The following is a 15,924-nucleotide window of genomic DNA, read 5'->3' on the forward strand; positions in this document are numbered from 1 at the left end:
TCCCGCTGAGTTACTCCAGCATTTTGAGTCCATCTTCGGTTTAAACCAGCATCTGCAGCTCCTTCCGATACATCTGCAGTTTCTTCCCACACAAGTGCTACACGACGCACCTTCAAAGACTGCTGCCGGGTCATCGCCAAGTCTCTGCAGGGCACATTTGTTCTTGATCTCCTCAATATTACTTTGCATGATACAAATAAGTGAGGAGGATTTGAGTCTACAAATTGAAAAGTATCGAACAAAAGGATGCACAGCATGTTGGATGGGACGTTTTCAATAACACCACCTTTAACAAAACTGGCGCAAAATAAATACTTCAAACCTTTTGTAACCTTTTGGTCCAAACACTGAAAATGTGCAATATTTACAGCACTTTATCCTTGATCTTACTCCGAAATTACAATACTTTTGAAACACTTTATAAAGCATCCTAGTAAAAATAGTTCTACTGGTAAAAGTTTACAAGACACAGGAATCCCTAAAACATACCACAATTTGATCAGTAATCATGACAGAATGCCATCTACACATTTGGGATATTGTGTAAATGATTTTGCTTGCACGTGTGTCCATTGATTCATTAAATCTTTGCAGAATTAAATGTCTCACAGCAGATTTGATACAAACTGCAGAGTTTCCATTTCTGGACATTGGGGGGGGGGGGGGGGGGGGGGGGGGGGGGGAAGGGGAAGGAAAAAAAATAAAATAATTGGGCGTGTTTCCCCCCCCCCCAAGATTACAACCGATTCAGCAGAAAGACATTTCTTGATGCAGTTTCTCAGGTAATTCTAGTAAAAACTGTTCAATTTGCTTTCGGATAGATTTTTTCAAACAAGTAGTTCTGGGTAAGGAGGTAAAGTTCGCCATCTTTTTCTCTCACTGCATGAGCTCTAACAAACTGAAATTGTTCCAGGGCAAACTCGTAGAACTCATTTTCCATTTTCCAGATCTCGGACAGCTGCAGTTTGGCTATGGTTTCTTTCGTAGGCATTTTCTTCTCTGCTGTTTTTCGAAGATGAGATTTCTTTCCTGATTGAAGAGGAAATCAAGAAACAAAGGAAACAACATAAGAGCTCTTACTTATCAATATGCAGAACACTGATCAATTCCGAAGATTACATCTGTTCTAAATCATACACACTTACTAAATACATGGAAGAAATGGCCTTTATATACAGTGTCAGTCTCTTTGAATAAAATAACTACAGCTGATGACTGCTTTTCCTTTAGTGCCTCTCCACTGCAGAACTCTGGTTAAGCACTCATTAGAACTAACTGTAATGCCAGAGACAGGAGCATCAAGTCGGTGAAACCTCTACTCAACAGCATGTTGGTATTTACAAACTTTGCCTAGTTACTATTAGTTGTAACTGCACCTAATAGAAGATCCCAGTTCATTCCATCAATAGAAACCTGCCCCAGGAATAAAATGGGGAATAGTACAAATTAGTAGCTCGAACATCTATTCCTTTTTAAAGATACATTTATTCTTCATGTCAGGACTCAAAGGGAAAATTAAAAGAAAACACTGATTTTTGAAATCTAAAGCAAAAAAAAACAAAACACTAAATGAAGGAAAAACTCAGGTCAGGCAGCATCTATGATGAGAAACAGTTAATGACCCTTTGTCAGAACTGGAAAAAGAAACAAGTTAATCGAGCCTTTTCAGCATTTTCTATTTTTGCATACGATTCAGGGAAACTGAATCCAACTCATGATCTCAACGATATCCAAAGCAGAGTTCTAAAATTCTAGAATTAACAGATGAATATTTTGTATTAGCAAGGTATCAGCGCACATCCATGCAGGAAACATTTTCTGACTAACCTGTACGGTATAGTTCTGTAGCTCCTCTAAAGAAGCGTGGCAAGACTGCCTCCAGGAGCATTATGAAGTCTTCCAATTCCTCAGTTACTCCGACGAGGAGATACTCGTTAACAAGGTTGTATTTGGCTTGTTCCAAAGCCCATTTGCTTCCAACATTCCTGTAATGACAAAGAGTAATGATCGCTGGTAGGCTACAGACAGGAGAAGGATTTCCGCAGATCCTCACCCACTTTAATTGCATCTAGAATAGGACAGGTAATTAATCTCATGCTGTGCTGTCACTGTGTTACAATCTTATTAAAAACAGTGGTGTTTAGGAAATAGGTCACAGGTGCCACTCTTTTCACCAAGGCAAATAACGAGCTTTACTTGTAGCCTTGGACCTTGAAGTCACGTAGGTTTACTGACACACTACCAAATGCTGTTGCTGATCACCAGGGAGTCTACTCTGTAGTGCTCTCAGTCAGATGGTTATTAGCAGGGTCAGTGAAAAGACATGGGTACCTTCTGCAGATTTACAATCAGTACACAACCCATGGAGAACTGCAATTCCTCAGTTTTGAAATAAAATGCACATTATATCCGAATGTACTTTGGAGTTGTACAATACCTAACCAAACTAAAAATATTGAAATTCATGGCTAGAAGCAAAATTATATTAAAAAGAAAACTCCCTCAATGTAGACATCTCTGCAAAAATAGCCACTGGCACAAAAGGCCCATTTGCTGCTACTGATGGTATGAACAGTCAGTGATATCCCATGAGTGACTACTGTCTAAACTTCTGGCTGTGCTCAAGATGTGAAATCACACTGTTGCAGCACATGTTTAAAAACACTTTAAAAAGACAATGACCAGTGAAGTTGAATTCCTTCTGGATATAACCAGTAAGTTTTGTTTTAAAGCTGATGCTTAATCATGGCCACGGGCAATTTACTGACATGCTAGAACTTTACTGATATCAATTAATTTTTTTACACAGAAGAAGGGTTTTGGCCTGAAAGTTTGCCTATTTCCTTCGCTCCATAGATGCTGCTGCACCCGCTGAGTTTCTCCAGCATTTTTGTGTACCTGCTAGAACTTTAGCTGGTCTAAAATTGTCTGCAGTTAAAAGCATAAACAACTTTCATAAAACTAAAGTTTTTATTCAAATGAACCATACATCTACATTTACAAATACAAAAGTGATCAGACCAATGTGTAGATTAAGTCAGTTAAAACTTAATACCCATTTCCTTTAAGTAAAAAAAAAAAGGATTTGATACCAGTAAATTGTTACCCAAGCTCTACAAGTAAACAATGCAGCTTGTCAAAGGTGCAGCCACCACACCCTGTCACTTCAAAGACAAGATGTAGAAACAAAGAACTGCAAATGGTGGTTAAAGAGCCTGTCCCACCAGCATGATATAGCATGCGTGTAGCCCGACCAAACGTGGTCGCTTGAGGCGTACGGCCTCGCGGGGCCGGCCCCACTTCGATCGGCGGAGGCGTATGGAGTTGTGCGGGGCTGGTCCCGACATCGCGCGGGGCTCCAAAAATCTAGCACTGTCCAAAAATCCCGTGCGACAACGGCCTGTCGGCCCGCAGCCACATTGAGGCTGTACGCAGCGCCTCGATTGGCGTACGCAGCACCTTGACGGTGTGCGCCTAGCACATGGCGTTGCGCGATGATGTCACCGCCCTGCGTGCCGTTGCGCGATGACGTCACCGCCCGACGCCGTGCGACGTCCAAATTCAGTCGGCCCGCCTCTTGCCCAGCTGATGGGTGAGTATGATGCCGGGACCAGCCCCGTACAACTCCATACGCCTCTGTGGTTCGAATTGGGACCGGCCCCGCGAGGCCGTACGCCTCAAGCGACCACGTTCGGTCGCGCTAGGCGCATGCAATCGCATGCTGGTGGGACAGGCCCTTTACACACAAAATGACACAGTGCTGGATTAACTCAGCAAGTCAGGAAGCATCTCTGAAGAAAGTGGATAAGTGACTTTTTGGATCGAGACTCGTTTAAAGATAATGTAGGAGATGGAAGCCAAAGGTCGGCCTAAAAGACACAGATCAACATATATTGTGCCAACGTATCACAGATCCAGATTCTTTTTCAGCAGGTGCTGCCTGACTACTGAGTTTTTCTTGCATTTTTTCCATTTAGTTTCGTACATCCAATGTGGAAGCAGGCCCTTCGGCCCATCTTGCTCAGACCGACCAACCTGTCCCATCTACACTCATCCCATCTGCCTGTGTATGACCCATATCCCTCTAAACCTGTCTTATCCATGTACCTGTCCAAATGTTTCTTAAACGTTGCAATAGTACCTGCCTCAACCACCTCTCCGACAGCTCGTTCCATACACCCACCACCCTTGGTGTGAAAAAAGGTTATCCCTCAGGTTCCTATTAAATCTTCCCTCAAAGTGGTGATTTCTTGATAGTTTATTTACACCCTAACATTGTCAAAATTAAAACTGCTGCTGCATATATAGGATTTTAGGGCATTAAACATTAACCCAAAACATTACAACAGGCTTTATACTTGATTAGTACGGGTGTCAGGGGTTATGGGGAGATGGCAGGAAAATGGGGTTAGGAGGGAGAGATAGATCAGCTATGATTGAATGGCGGAGTAGACTTGAAGGGCCGAATGGCCCAATTCTGCTCCTATCACTTATGACCTTAAACCTCGGGTATAAATTTACCTAAAGGGTAGTTCACCACAGTCTTCACAGGATTGAAGTACCAATCTAGATTGCGTGCAGATCTAGGATTCTGGCCTCACCTACACATTCTTGCCTCAGAGAGTAGGGTACCAACTGACCTCAATGACCCCAAGCGATGCAAAGTAACGCTCTGATGTATAAAAATTGCCAAAGGACAATCAGCAGCAAATGGAGGCGAGCATGGCATTGTGAAATGGAATCTATCTCCTCTCCCAACATAATGCAGGGAATAGATGTGGCATTTATTTGTCCCCACAATAAACGCTGCTGCTGGTTTAAATTTATTCCACTATTCTGAAATGTTTCCGGGGAAAAAGGACAATGTCTGGCTTTTCACGAGCGACCACCGAAGCAGCAGAGTGGCAGATAATTGCCCTGTTAGCAGCAGGCAAACAAGAGGCAAGAGACTAGCTAGAGACTTATCTTGAAGTCATTTCAGCTACATGCCCTTTCCAACCAGCCCCTTTGTTATCCTTTAATAAGTCCCCATGACAAGTGTACAATCCATCCACAGCTGTTTTAACTCATCATTTTCAGACACTTCCAGCTGTCAAAGATTGGCAGGGATTTCTTCAACCACACTTGGGCATCGGCTGTGAAACTGAAAAGAGAACATGGTGACGCAGTGAAGATTCACCAGACTGATTCCTGGGATGGCAAATCTGCCCTGTGAGGCAGGGATTGAGGAAGCTCGGCCTAAATGCTTTGGCGTTCAGAAGCTTGAGTTTAATTTATTGTCACGTGTACAGAGGTACTGTGAAAAGCTTTTGTTGCCTGCTAACCAGTCAGCATAAAGGCAATAGTTCAGGACTGTTGTTGGTAGGATGGTGCTTGTCCTGGGAGTCAGAGAATGGACAGATCTGAGAGAAGATTAAGAAGAGCAAAGTAAGAAAAGCTGCTGTTGGAGTAGAGATCTAAAAGAGTGGAGTAATATTAATGCGTGATTGCAGATCCACTTCTGTGACTGGTACAGAGTCGCCTGGCATGGGCACCATCTTGCATCTAATGAAGTGAAGTGGCGGCGCTGTTGACAGCAGCGGCTCGCCTGCAGTCCGTCTGTTTTTACTTTTTTTGTTGTTTTTTTTTGTCTTGTTTTAGTTAAATTTTAGTTTATAAGGTTGTGTATATGTGTGTGGGGGGGTGAAACATGATTTTTAGTCTCTTCCTTCGGGGGAATGCAACTTTTTCTTGTCGTATCCCCCTTCTCTGCCTCCGTCTGCGCTGAGGCCTAATGGCGGAGCTGGCGGCCTCCAACTGTGACCGACCTCGAGGCTACGGAGGCAGAGCCAGCCAGGACTTACCAACGCGAGGCTGGCCGAATTCGGAGCTGTGGCGGTGTTCCGCCGTCCGGTGACGATGGCCCGGCTTCGGGGCTGAGGCGGCGTTCCGGCGGCGGCAACCTGAATTCGGGGCTCGACCGCGGACCCAATGGACGACATCGTCAGGAGCTAGCAGGTCCCAGGTTTGTGACCTGTTTTCTGGAGCTCCCGCAACTACAGCTGCATCCGCTGGACTGAAGGGCGGCATCTTCAGCAGCTTCTACCACCCCGGGCCACGGAGCTTGAACCGGCCCGTTCGCAGAGCTCGGTTGAGCCACGGGACTTACTCACCAACATCCAGCGGGGTCACAACATCGGAGGCCTGGATCGCCTCAACTCAACAAGAGGGAGAACAAGGTGGGAAGACACAAAGACTTTAAGACTTTTGCCTCCATCACAGTGAGGAGGTGCCTGGTGAACTCACTGTGGTGGATGTTAATTTGTGTTTATTGTATGTTTTGTTATTTATTATTATATGTATGACTGCAGGCAACGAAATTTCGTTCAGACCGAAAGGTCTGAATGACAATAAAGGAATCCAATCCAAAACCAAACCAATAATTCAAGGTCACTTCATTGCATTATACACGGGCTCAACAGTGTAGGTTCGTGGAGGATTTCTCCTTTGTCTGGAAGTAAAGGTCACAGCTTTAAATACGTGGGCCGTTTAGCATTGATCAAGGAGAAACCTCTTTGCCCAGGTGGCAGCAAATCTTTGGCATTCCTTCTCCAGAAGAGCTGTGGAGCCTCAGTGAGAGATTGCATTTAAAACAATGATCAATCATTTCTGGTTGTTCAATGAATCAAGGGATATATGTGGATTGGGCAGGAACAAGCAAAAGTCATACAGTGGAACACAAAAACTAACCCTGCTTTGTTTCCTGAGCCACATGGCCTCCTTTCATGTGGCCACATCAGATGCCACAACCCGACTCCAGAACCTGGACATCAGTAATACTAATAAATATCACCACTTACAATAAGATACCTCAACAATACGCTTCATGTCACACAAACCATGACTAAAGAGGCTTTTTTTCCCCCCCCTTCTTTACGCACTGTGATTTTTAGTTTAATACAATTGGTATCAAACCAGCTCTAAGGTATGAATGTGCATGTACTGAAAAAAAAGACCTATTTTCTACAAGGCAGACCCAAAATTTTGGAGTAACTCAGCAGGATAGGCAGCATCTCTGGAGAGAAGGAATGGGTGACGTTTCGGGTCGAGACCCTTCTTCAGACTGGTCTCGACCCGAAGCGTCACCCATTCCTTCCCTCCAGAGATGCTGCCTGTCCCGCTGAGTTATTCCAGCACTTTCTATCTACCTTTGATTTAAACCAGCATCTGCAGTTCTTTTCGATTTCCGACACTTCCCTACCATTCCTTGACCTCACCATCTCCATCGCAGGGGACAGACTCCTGACCGACATACATTACAAACCCACTGACTCACATGGCTATCTGGACTACACGTCTTCCCACCCTGCCCCCTGTAAAGACTCCATCCCCTACTCCCAATTCCTCCGCCTACGCCGCATCTGTTCCCAGGATGAGACATTTCATACCAGGGCATCGGAAATGTCCTCGTTCTTCAGGGAACGGGGATTCCCCTCCGCCACCATAGATGAGGCTCACACCAGGGTCTCATCCATACCCCGTAACACTGCTCTCTCTCCCCATCCCCGCACACGCAACAAGGGCAGAGTCCCTCTGGTCCTCACCTTTCACCCCACCAGCCGGCAAATACAACACATAATCCTCCGCCATTTCCGCCACCTCCAACGTGACCCCACCACTCGCCACATCTTCCCATCTCCCCCCATGTCTGCCTTCCGCAAAGACCGCTCCCTCCGCAACTCCCTCGTCAATTCTTCCCTTCCCTCCCGCACCACCCCCCTCCCCGGGCACTTTCCGTTGCAACCGCAAGAAATGCAACACCTGTCCCTTCACCTCCCCCCTCGACTCCATTCAAGGTCCCAAGCAGTCGTTCCAGGTGCGACAAAGGTTCACCTGTATCTCCTCCAACCTCATCTACTGCATCCGCTGCTCTAGATGTCAGCTGATTTACATCGGTGAGACCAAGCGTAGGTTGGGCGACCGTTTCGCCGAACACCTCCGCTCAGTCCGCAATAACCTACCTGACCTCCCGGTGGCTCAGCACTTCAACTCCCCCTCCCATTCCCAATCCGACCTCTCTGTCCTGGGTCTCCTCCATTGCCAGAGTGAGCAACAGCGGAAATTGGAGGAACAGCACCTCATATTCCGTCTGGGGTCCTTGCGTCCTTATGGCATCAACATTGAATTCTCCCAATTTGGCTAGCCCGTGCTGTCTCCTCCCCTTCCTTCACCCTCTAGCTGTCTCCTCCCACCCTCCCATCCGCCCGCCCTCGGGCTCCTCCTCCTGCTCCCTTTTTCCTTCTTTCTTTCCCCACCCCCCATCAGTCTGAAGAAGGGTTTCGGCCCGAAACGTCGCCTATTTCCTTCGCTCCATAGATGCTGCTGCACCCGCTGAGTTTTGTGTACCTTCTGCAGTTCTTTCCTATTTTCTACATGCCATCGTAAAGGCTTGGGACTTGGGGAATTGTTTTCAACCAAAAGATTTGGCTGGATTTAATAGCTAAATTCTAATTCACATAGTAGTATCTTGGAGAGGGTAAAATCATTGTTCAATTTAAACTTACCTTTACAGAAGAATCCCTACTACAATTCTGGAAACATCCCAACAAGAATTTATACCATGTAATAAAAGAGAACTGCAGATGCTGGTTTATACGAAAGATAGTCACAAAGTGTTGAATTAACTCAACAGGTTCGGCAGCATCTCTGGAGAAAATGGATAAGTGACGTATTAGGTTGGGACCCTTTTTCAGCCTGAGGACGGGTTCCGACCCAAAACGTCATTTACCCATTTTCACCAGAGATGCTGCCCGACCCACTGAATTAAACATGCATTACCTATTTCCAGAATTTATACAACGCTATTTTAAAATCATTTGGAAACGGACGGCACAGTGGTGCAGCGGTAGAGTTGCTCCCTTACAGCCCCAGAGACCCGGGTTTGATCCTGACTGCCGCACCCGCTGAGTCTCTCCAGCATTTTTGTCTACCTTCTGTTGGATAGACTGGTCTACATTCAGAACTCCCACCTACCTTTATCCAACCATGGTAATATATCGAGCAAAAACTCTTTCTGGTGTATTAACAACACACATTAATATTGTAACCCACATTAACAATGCAAGATCCTCACCTGATCTGATAAAATCTGCATTTATCCACCACCACTAGTGTCCCAAATCTGTCGCTTCACCCATAATTCCTCCTGTTATTTTGCTAGCTAAACGCACATCGATAGCTGTTTTTCCCCCGCCAATCTTATAAAGAAACCTAAACTATGGCAAGCATACTGTTAAACAGCAGTGGTGCAGCAATAGAGTTGCTGCCTTACAGCGCCAGAGACCCGGGTTGGATCCTGACGACGGGTGCTTGTCTGCGCAAAGTTTGTACGTTCTCCATGTGACCGCGTGGGTTTTCTCCGGAAGCTCCGGTTTCCTCCCACACTACAAAGGCGTACAGGTTTGTAGGCTAATTGGCTCGGTATGAAATATAAATCGTCCCCAGTGTGTGTAGCATAGTGTTAGTGTGTGGGGATCACAAGTGGGCACTGACTCAGTGGGCCCAAGGGTCTGTTTCTGCGCTGTATCTCTAAACTAATCAACAGTGGGCATGCCAACCACCACAGTGAAAATAAATTCTCAGCATCATCAGCCCAGGCTGCATTTTAAACTTCACTCTTTGTAAAATGAATTTATAACGCATGTTTTAAAAATATTTTCCATAAATTATTATGTCTATAATGATGTGGTACATGTTTTGCCAAATGAAACGTAATAAATAGCAAATGTGCATTTTATTTACATTAGGTTTACAAATTGCAATTTTTCCATTGTACCTACCAACATTCGGAGCTGTGGCCACAAAAGAAAGGAATCTGAAGCCAAAGTTTCTCTGGAGCACAGTCTGACCCAACAGCTGCAACGCATTCATCAAACGTCTGGAGTGGGGGTTGGGGAAGGGGGGAGAAAAAGAAAAGAAATTGCTGCAAGCCACCAGTAAATCAGAACAAGCAGAAATAAGTACTGGCAGTCAATTTAGGACAAGCAGAAATAAGTACTGCCAGTCAATACAAACTTTCAAACCAATGCTTCAGAAACCACACGATGTCAAAGTCAGTAGTGCAATCTGTAGAGATTCGGACACACAATCGTTAACACAATTAAATTTCAACATGCTACAAGTAACCACACATCGAGTAAATCACTGCAATAAATGATTATGGTGCAGGCACTCACAACACAATCCTAATTTTCCCCGTGGAGCTTTAAAAAAAAATTTCAAACTACTGTTTGAAAATATTTCATTAACCTGCTACTCTTTCATACAACGGTATCAGTTTTGCTAAATAACTTTGTTAAATTCCCAGACAATTTCATTTGTGAAGCAGTGTACATTTATCAAACGGTGAGTTTACTATCATTGTATCGAGGGAGCTCAAGACACAGGAGCAGAATGAGGCCATTCGGCCCATCGACTCTATTCCACCATTCAATCGTGGCCAAACTATTTCCCCCTCTCAATCCCACACTCCTGCCCTCTCCCTTTAACCTTTGCAGCCTCGACTAATCACAAACCTATCAACTTCCACTTTAAAAATACCCAATGTCTTGGCCTTCATTGCCATCTGCAGCAATGAATTCCATAGATTCACCACCCTCTGACTAACTCCTCTTTGTCTTTGCCTTTGGATTACCCATGGGTCTTGTGAAAATTCAATGATTCTAGAATGAAGACCATAATTGTTATTGGGAATTACTATCCTTGTTAAATCATTCTACCTCCATAAGGAACTGTACCGTAATACCTTGCCCTTTGCAATTTCCCCCAGCTCCAACATGATCCCACCATCTTCCCCTTTCTGCATTTTGCAGAGACCACTCCCTAGCCCACTCACCATGGCACTTTCCCATGCAACTAATAGATAGGGTAGATATTCCTTTCATCATGGTGGGGGTATCAACAACAAGAAGCCATGTGTTTAAGGTGCGAGGAAGGAGTCTAGTTTTAAAGGGTATTTGAAGGGAATCTTCAGTTGAATGAATACAGTGGTAAACATCTTCCACTTGCGCCAAAGGAGATGGTGGTTAGATAAAAATTGCAAGAGACATTTAGATATGAAATAGGCAAAGAGGAATAGACCTAATACGGGAAAATGGGTTTAGTGCAAATGGACAAAAATATTGGCATGGACGTGATGGGCTGAAGGGCCTATTTCTGTACTCTATGATCTGTCCAGTCACCTCTTTTGTTCCCACCATTCAGGGGCCCAAATTGAAGATGAAGCAGCTATTTATTTCCATTCTTGTCTACTGCGCTCGATGTTCAGAATATGGCCTCCTTTACATTAGAAAAACCAAGCACAGATTGGGGAGTGAACTATCTGGATCACCTATGCTCGGACTGCAGGAACGATGCTGAGCCTGCATGCATACCATTCTGATTCTCAACCCTACCACTGTTCTGATCTGCCTGGGAACTTTGCGACCTTCTAGGACCCTGAAGACTGCAATGTCCAGGTCCAGGAATAGCTTCCCCACAGTCATCAGGCTATTAAACTCAACTCAAACAAAACTCTGAACATTAATAGCCCATTATGTGTTTATTTGCACTTTATCTGTTTATTTATTCATGTGTGTATATATTTATATAATGGTATATGGACACACTAATCTGTTCTGTGTTCATGCCTACTATGTTCTGTTGTGCTGAAGCAAAGCAAGAATTTCATTGTCCTATCTGGGGCACATGACAATAAACTCTCTTGAATGAACAATACATTTTCCATCTGCAGATAAACAGCTCTGGCTTTAATGAACCTTGTCCAGTTATTTGAACAAATTCATAAAATGCTGGCAAAACTCTGAGCAGGCAGCTTTTGTGGAGAGAGAAACAGTTAACCTTTCGTGTCTGCAGTGGTTAAGAACCAAGTCGCAGACTGTTTCTCTTACCTCTGATGCTGCCTGACCTGTGAGGTTTTCCACTATATTCTATTGTTTCAGATTTTCAGCATCTTCAAAAAAATCACTTTCCAGCTATTTACAATATTGATAAGGAAACCGATTAATTTCAAGGCACTAAATCCAAATTTTAACTTTGATTTTGGAAGATATGCTCTGATGGAATTAAAACCTGAATCATACCCCAAGATCAACCTTGAATTTTCTTTAAACCTACAATATCTCACGCTTCTACAAAAAACATACAGAGAAACAGAGGAATCAATAAAAGGGAGTTAAAGGGATTAACCTTATGGCACAATCTGGTTATTTCCACCTTGAGTTCCACCAATGCATAGCACAGAGTCGGCTCTGCTAAGGGTCTTCAACGACATCCTCCTGGCAAACGACTCAGGTAATTATGTGGTTCTTGTCTTGCTGGACCTATCTGCTGCCTTCGATACAGTGGACCATGGAATTTTAATTTCCAGACTACAGCACCAAGTGGGCATTTGTGGCAGTGCCCTGGGATGGTTCAAGTCCTATTTGGCAGACAGAACCATGTGTGTAAGCCTTGCTGGCTTTGAATCCTCCTCCACTCCCTTGGTATATGGGGTTCCACAGGGCTCAATTTTAGGGCCCCTGCTCTTCTCCTTATACCTACTTCCTCTGGGCTCAATTTTAAGAAGGCATGGCATCTCCTTTCACTTTTATGCAGATGATAGCCAGTTATATATGCCACTCAGGAAAGAAGAAGACTATTCTCTAAAATCACTTCTGTCTTGTCTTGAGGACATTAAGTCCTGGATGGCCTTAAACTTTCTGGGACTTAATGAAGAGAAGACAGAGGTGATTTTGTTTGGCCCCAATGGCTGCCGTGAACCTCCCTTTGTTGACTTGGGTCCACTGGCATTGTCTGTAAAGCCAACCGTCTTGAACCTGGGTTTTAGGATGGACGGTGATTTTAAACTAGACAAACAAATAGGCGCGGTGGTTAAGTCCAGCTTCTTTCACCTAAGGAAGCTGGCAAAGGTGAAGCCCATTCTCGAGCGGGAGCATTTTGAAACAGTAATCCATGCCTTTATTACATCTAGGCTGGATTACTGTAACGCACTCTACTCTGGAGTCGCACGAGCTTCATTGGCTCGTCTCCAGCTTGTTCAAAATGCTGCCGCTCGCCTTTTGACTGGAACTCGAAAGAGGGAGCACATTACGCCAATTTTGGCCTCCCTACACTGGCTCCCAGTGCACTTTCGAGTTCATTTCAAAATTCTTTTATTTGTTTTTAAATCGTTGAATGGGCTCGCCCCGCCTTACCTCTCTGAGCTGCTCCACCTATATGCTCCTGCCCGGTGCCTCAGGTCAGCTGATCAGCTGCTCCTTGAGGTACCAAGGTCTAAGCGGAAGCTCAGAGGGGATAGAGCCTTTTCTGTTGCTGCTCTGGCACTCTGGAACACCTTGCCGCTGCACATCAGACAGGCCCCCTCACTGTCCATCTTCAAATCCTCCCTAAAAACACATTTTTATTCTTTGGCTTTCGACACTGGCTGAGGCATTGCTCCTGTTTTTAGTGCTTTTAATGTCTTTTAATTTTTAGTGTGTTTTTATAGTCCTTCGTTTTACGGTTTTTAATGGTTTTTAATTGTTTGTAATAGCTTTTTGTTCATGAGTTCTCATGTACAGCACTTTGTGGCAACTGTAGTTGTTTAAAGTGCTTTATAAATAAAGTTATTATTATTATTATTATTGAGTTATGCAGTGTCATCTCTATTTGATGTAATATTCAGGTATTTAGTGTCCCATTACTTTTTTGTCCCCAATTCATAAGTGTCAAGCATAGAACTGGAAATTGAGGTCCAACAAGAATAGGACAAATGAACTGAAACAAAGGTTTTAGAAGTGTAATTTTGCTCAGTCTTCTCCCCTTTTATCATCTCCTTGTGATTATGGACTCTAACCCGCTCAGAAGCAGTAAATGTAAAGGCTGGGGGGGTGGAGGGGGAATATACTGACACACTCTACCTCAGTGTTGTACTATGAGAGTGCCGCACTGTTGGGTTTGCCATCATTTTGATTAGATGTTAAACCAAAATCATGTTAGTAACCATTACATGGTTTGAAGTCTTCCTGGATAAAAAATAGGCAAGTTTTCATTACAATCCTAAACATTTGTTCAGCCATGACCTAAAACAGATTAATCAGTAGCGCAGTAGCAGGGTTGCTGCCTTACAGTGCCAGAGAACCAGATTTGACCCTGACTGTGTGCGCTGTCTGCACGGAGTTTGTATGTTCTCCCTGTGACTGCGTGGGTTTTCTCCAGGTACTTTGGTTTCCCCCCACACTCAAAAGCTGTGCAGGCTTGCAGGTCAATTGGCTTATGTGTATTGTCACCAGGGTGTTGTGTAGGATAGAACTAGCGTATGAGTGATCGCTGGTTGGCCTGGGCTCGGTGGGCTGATGGGCCTGTTTGCACGCTGTATCTCTAAACTAAACTAACCCAAGCCAAGTTATATCAATACTGTGTATTATATCCAACAACATACAAAATGGGTTCCATAATATTATTGCACCTACTCTTCAAATATTTTGTATTAGTCAAGTGCTGTGCCACTTTCCTGTGTAATGAAAGGTACTTCTGTTGTTTCTTTCACATTTAGTTTCTCGGCAACTGAGCCCACAGGCTCTCTTAGGCACCAATAATCACCTGGAACGACTAGCTTAGACTGACTGTTTGACTTTGGTGGGGATCATAGCTGAAACCGATCTTGTCATCAGGCGACTTTCATCCAGACTCTCTGGAGGGGAGGATTACCCATTTTCCAGACTCTAACTGGGCGACTCTAACCTGACAGAAACGAGTTAACTTCAAGTGCGCAGAGATTAAATTTGGAGCTTTCTGACCTAGACGACTCAGCTGTTGAAATGCAAAAGTCACAATGCTTTCAAGCAAATCCTAATTTAATTTCCTTAATTTGCAGTAATGCCCAATGGACCCATAAAATGGTCATGTATTGCAATAGAAATTAAAGAAAAACATGTAAGAGTATCAGATTAAGCAAAAGGTAAATAGAAATATCGGCACCGTGAATGCATTTCCCCACTTCACATTCCCCCACGATGAAAACAGTGCAGTAGAGCAAGCTGTGGTAGTTGTACGAGACAGATGATGGGGAAAAAAAAAAAAAATCACTCTAGAATCATCTTAACTAGTAATATGATCAATGCCATCTGTTAACTCCCTGAAATTATTTCCCTCTTCTGCAGCTCCCTTATTGCAGAAGCACTTTCCAGGATTAATACTTATCAGTAGGCATTTTCATTTTCCCACTTCGCACCCCGCCAACCATCCCCAAAATCCAAAGGTTAAAGACAAAGACGTCTCATCCACAGGACTAGAATGTGTAAAATATTCATTTTCAACCAAATAACTAAGTTATAAAGTTATTTAATTTCTGGAATCAAACTTGAAAAAGTTCGATGTTGCAGCATTCTGTCATTGTCCATTACATTTTGCTTTTTAAACATCTTTATCTTGCTCGGTACTGTCAGGATTATATTCACAGATTCATAGAAACAAAGAAATATAGGTGCAGGAGTAGGCCATTCGGCCCTTCAAGCCAGCACCGCCATTCAATAGGATCATGGCTGATCTAAAACCAGTCCCCCATTCCTGCTTTTCCCCTTTGGCCCCAAGAGCTAAATCTAATTCTCTCTCGAAACAATTTTACCTTTTTATCTCCTTGCTTTCTTCTCTTTAGTCCTGGCCTGTAGTCATCACCAAAGCGTAGAAAATAGTAGTAGGACACCAGTCTTTCAATAGGGTCTCGGATTACATTTACGTATATGGGTTTCTTTTTCACACCATACCTGCAGTAATAGGCAGAAGACATATTACAAGGTTATTTCAATTTTCAATGTGGGGTAAACCTTATCTTCAATGCTGATATATTCAATGTTTCAATAGTTCAATGCTTTCAATATTGAAACATTCAATATTTCTGGCAAGAAC

At 43.8% G+C, this 15,924-nt stretch overlaps 1 protein-coding gene across 1 annotated transcript in view; it reads right to left on the reverse strand.

The window, feature by feature from the left end:
• Positions 1–725: 725 nt before the first annotated feature.
• hs2st1 (heparan sulfate 2-O-sulfotransferase 1) overlaps positions 726–15,924 on the reverse strand; it is a 106,413-nt gene continuing 91,214 nt past the window's right edge. Inside the window, exons 4-7 of the mRNA XM_033029010.1 lie at positions 15,644–15,782; positions 9,819–9,916; positions 1,828–1,985; positions 726–1,029 (exon numbers count right to left, since the gene is read on the reverse strand). Of these exons, the coding sequence (XP_032884901.1) occupies positions 803–1,029; positions 1,828–1,985; positions 9,819–9,916; positions 15,644–15,782 (622 nt within the window). The 3' untranslated portion in view covers positions 726–802. The remainder of the gene's footprint in view (positions 1,030–1,827; positions 1,986–9,818; positions 9,917–15,643; positions 15,783–15,924) is intronic.

Source organism: Amblyraja radiata, chromosome 10 (assembly GCF_010909765.2).
Source record: "Amblyraja radiata isolate CabotCenter1 chromosome 10, sAmbRad1.1.pri, whole genome shotgun sequence".
Taxonomy (NCBI): Eukaryota; Metazoa; Chordata; class Chondrichthyes; order Rajiformes; family Rajidae; genus Amblyraja; species Amblyraja radiata.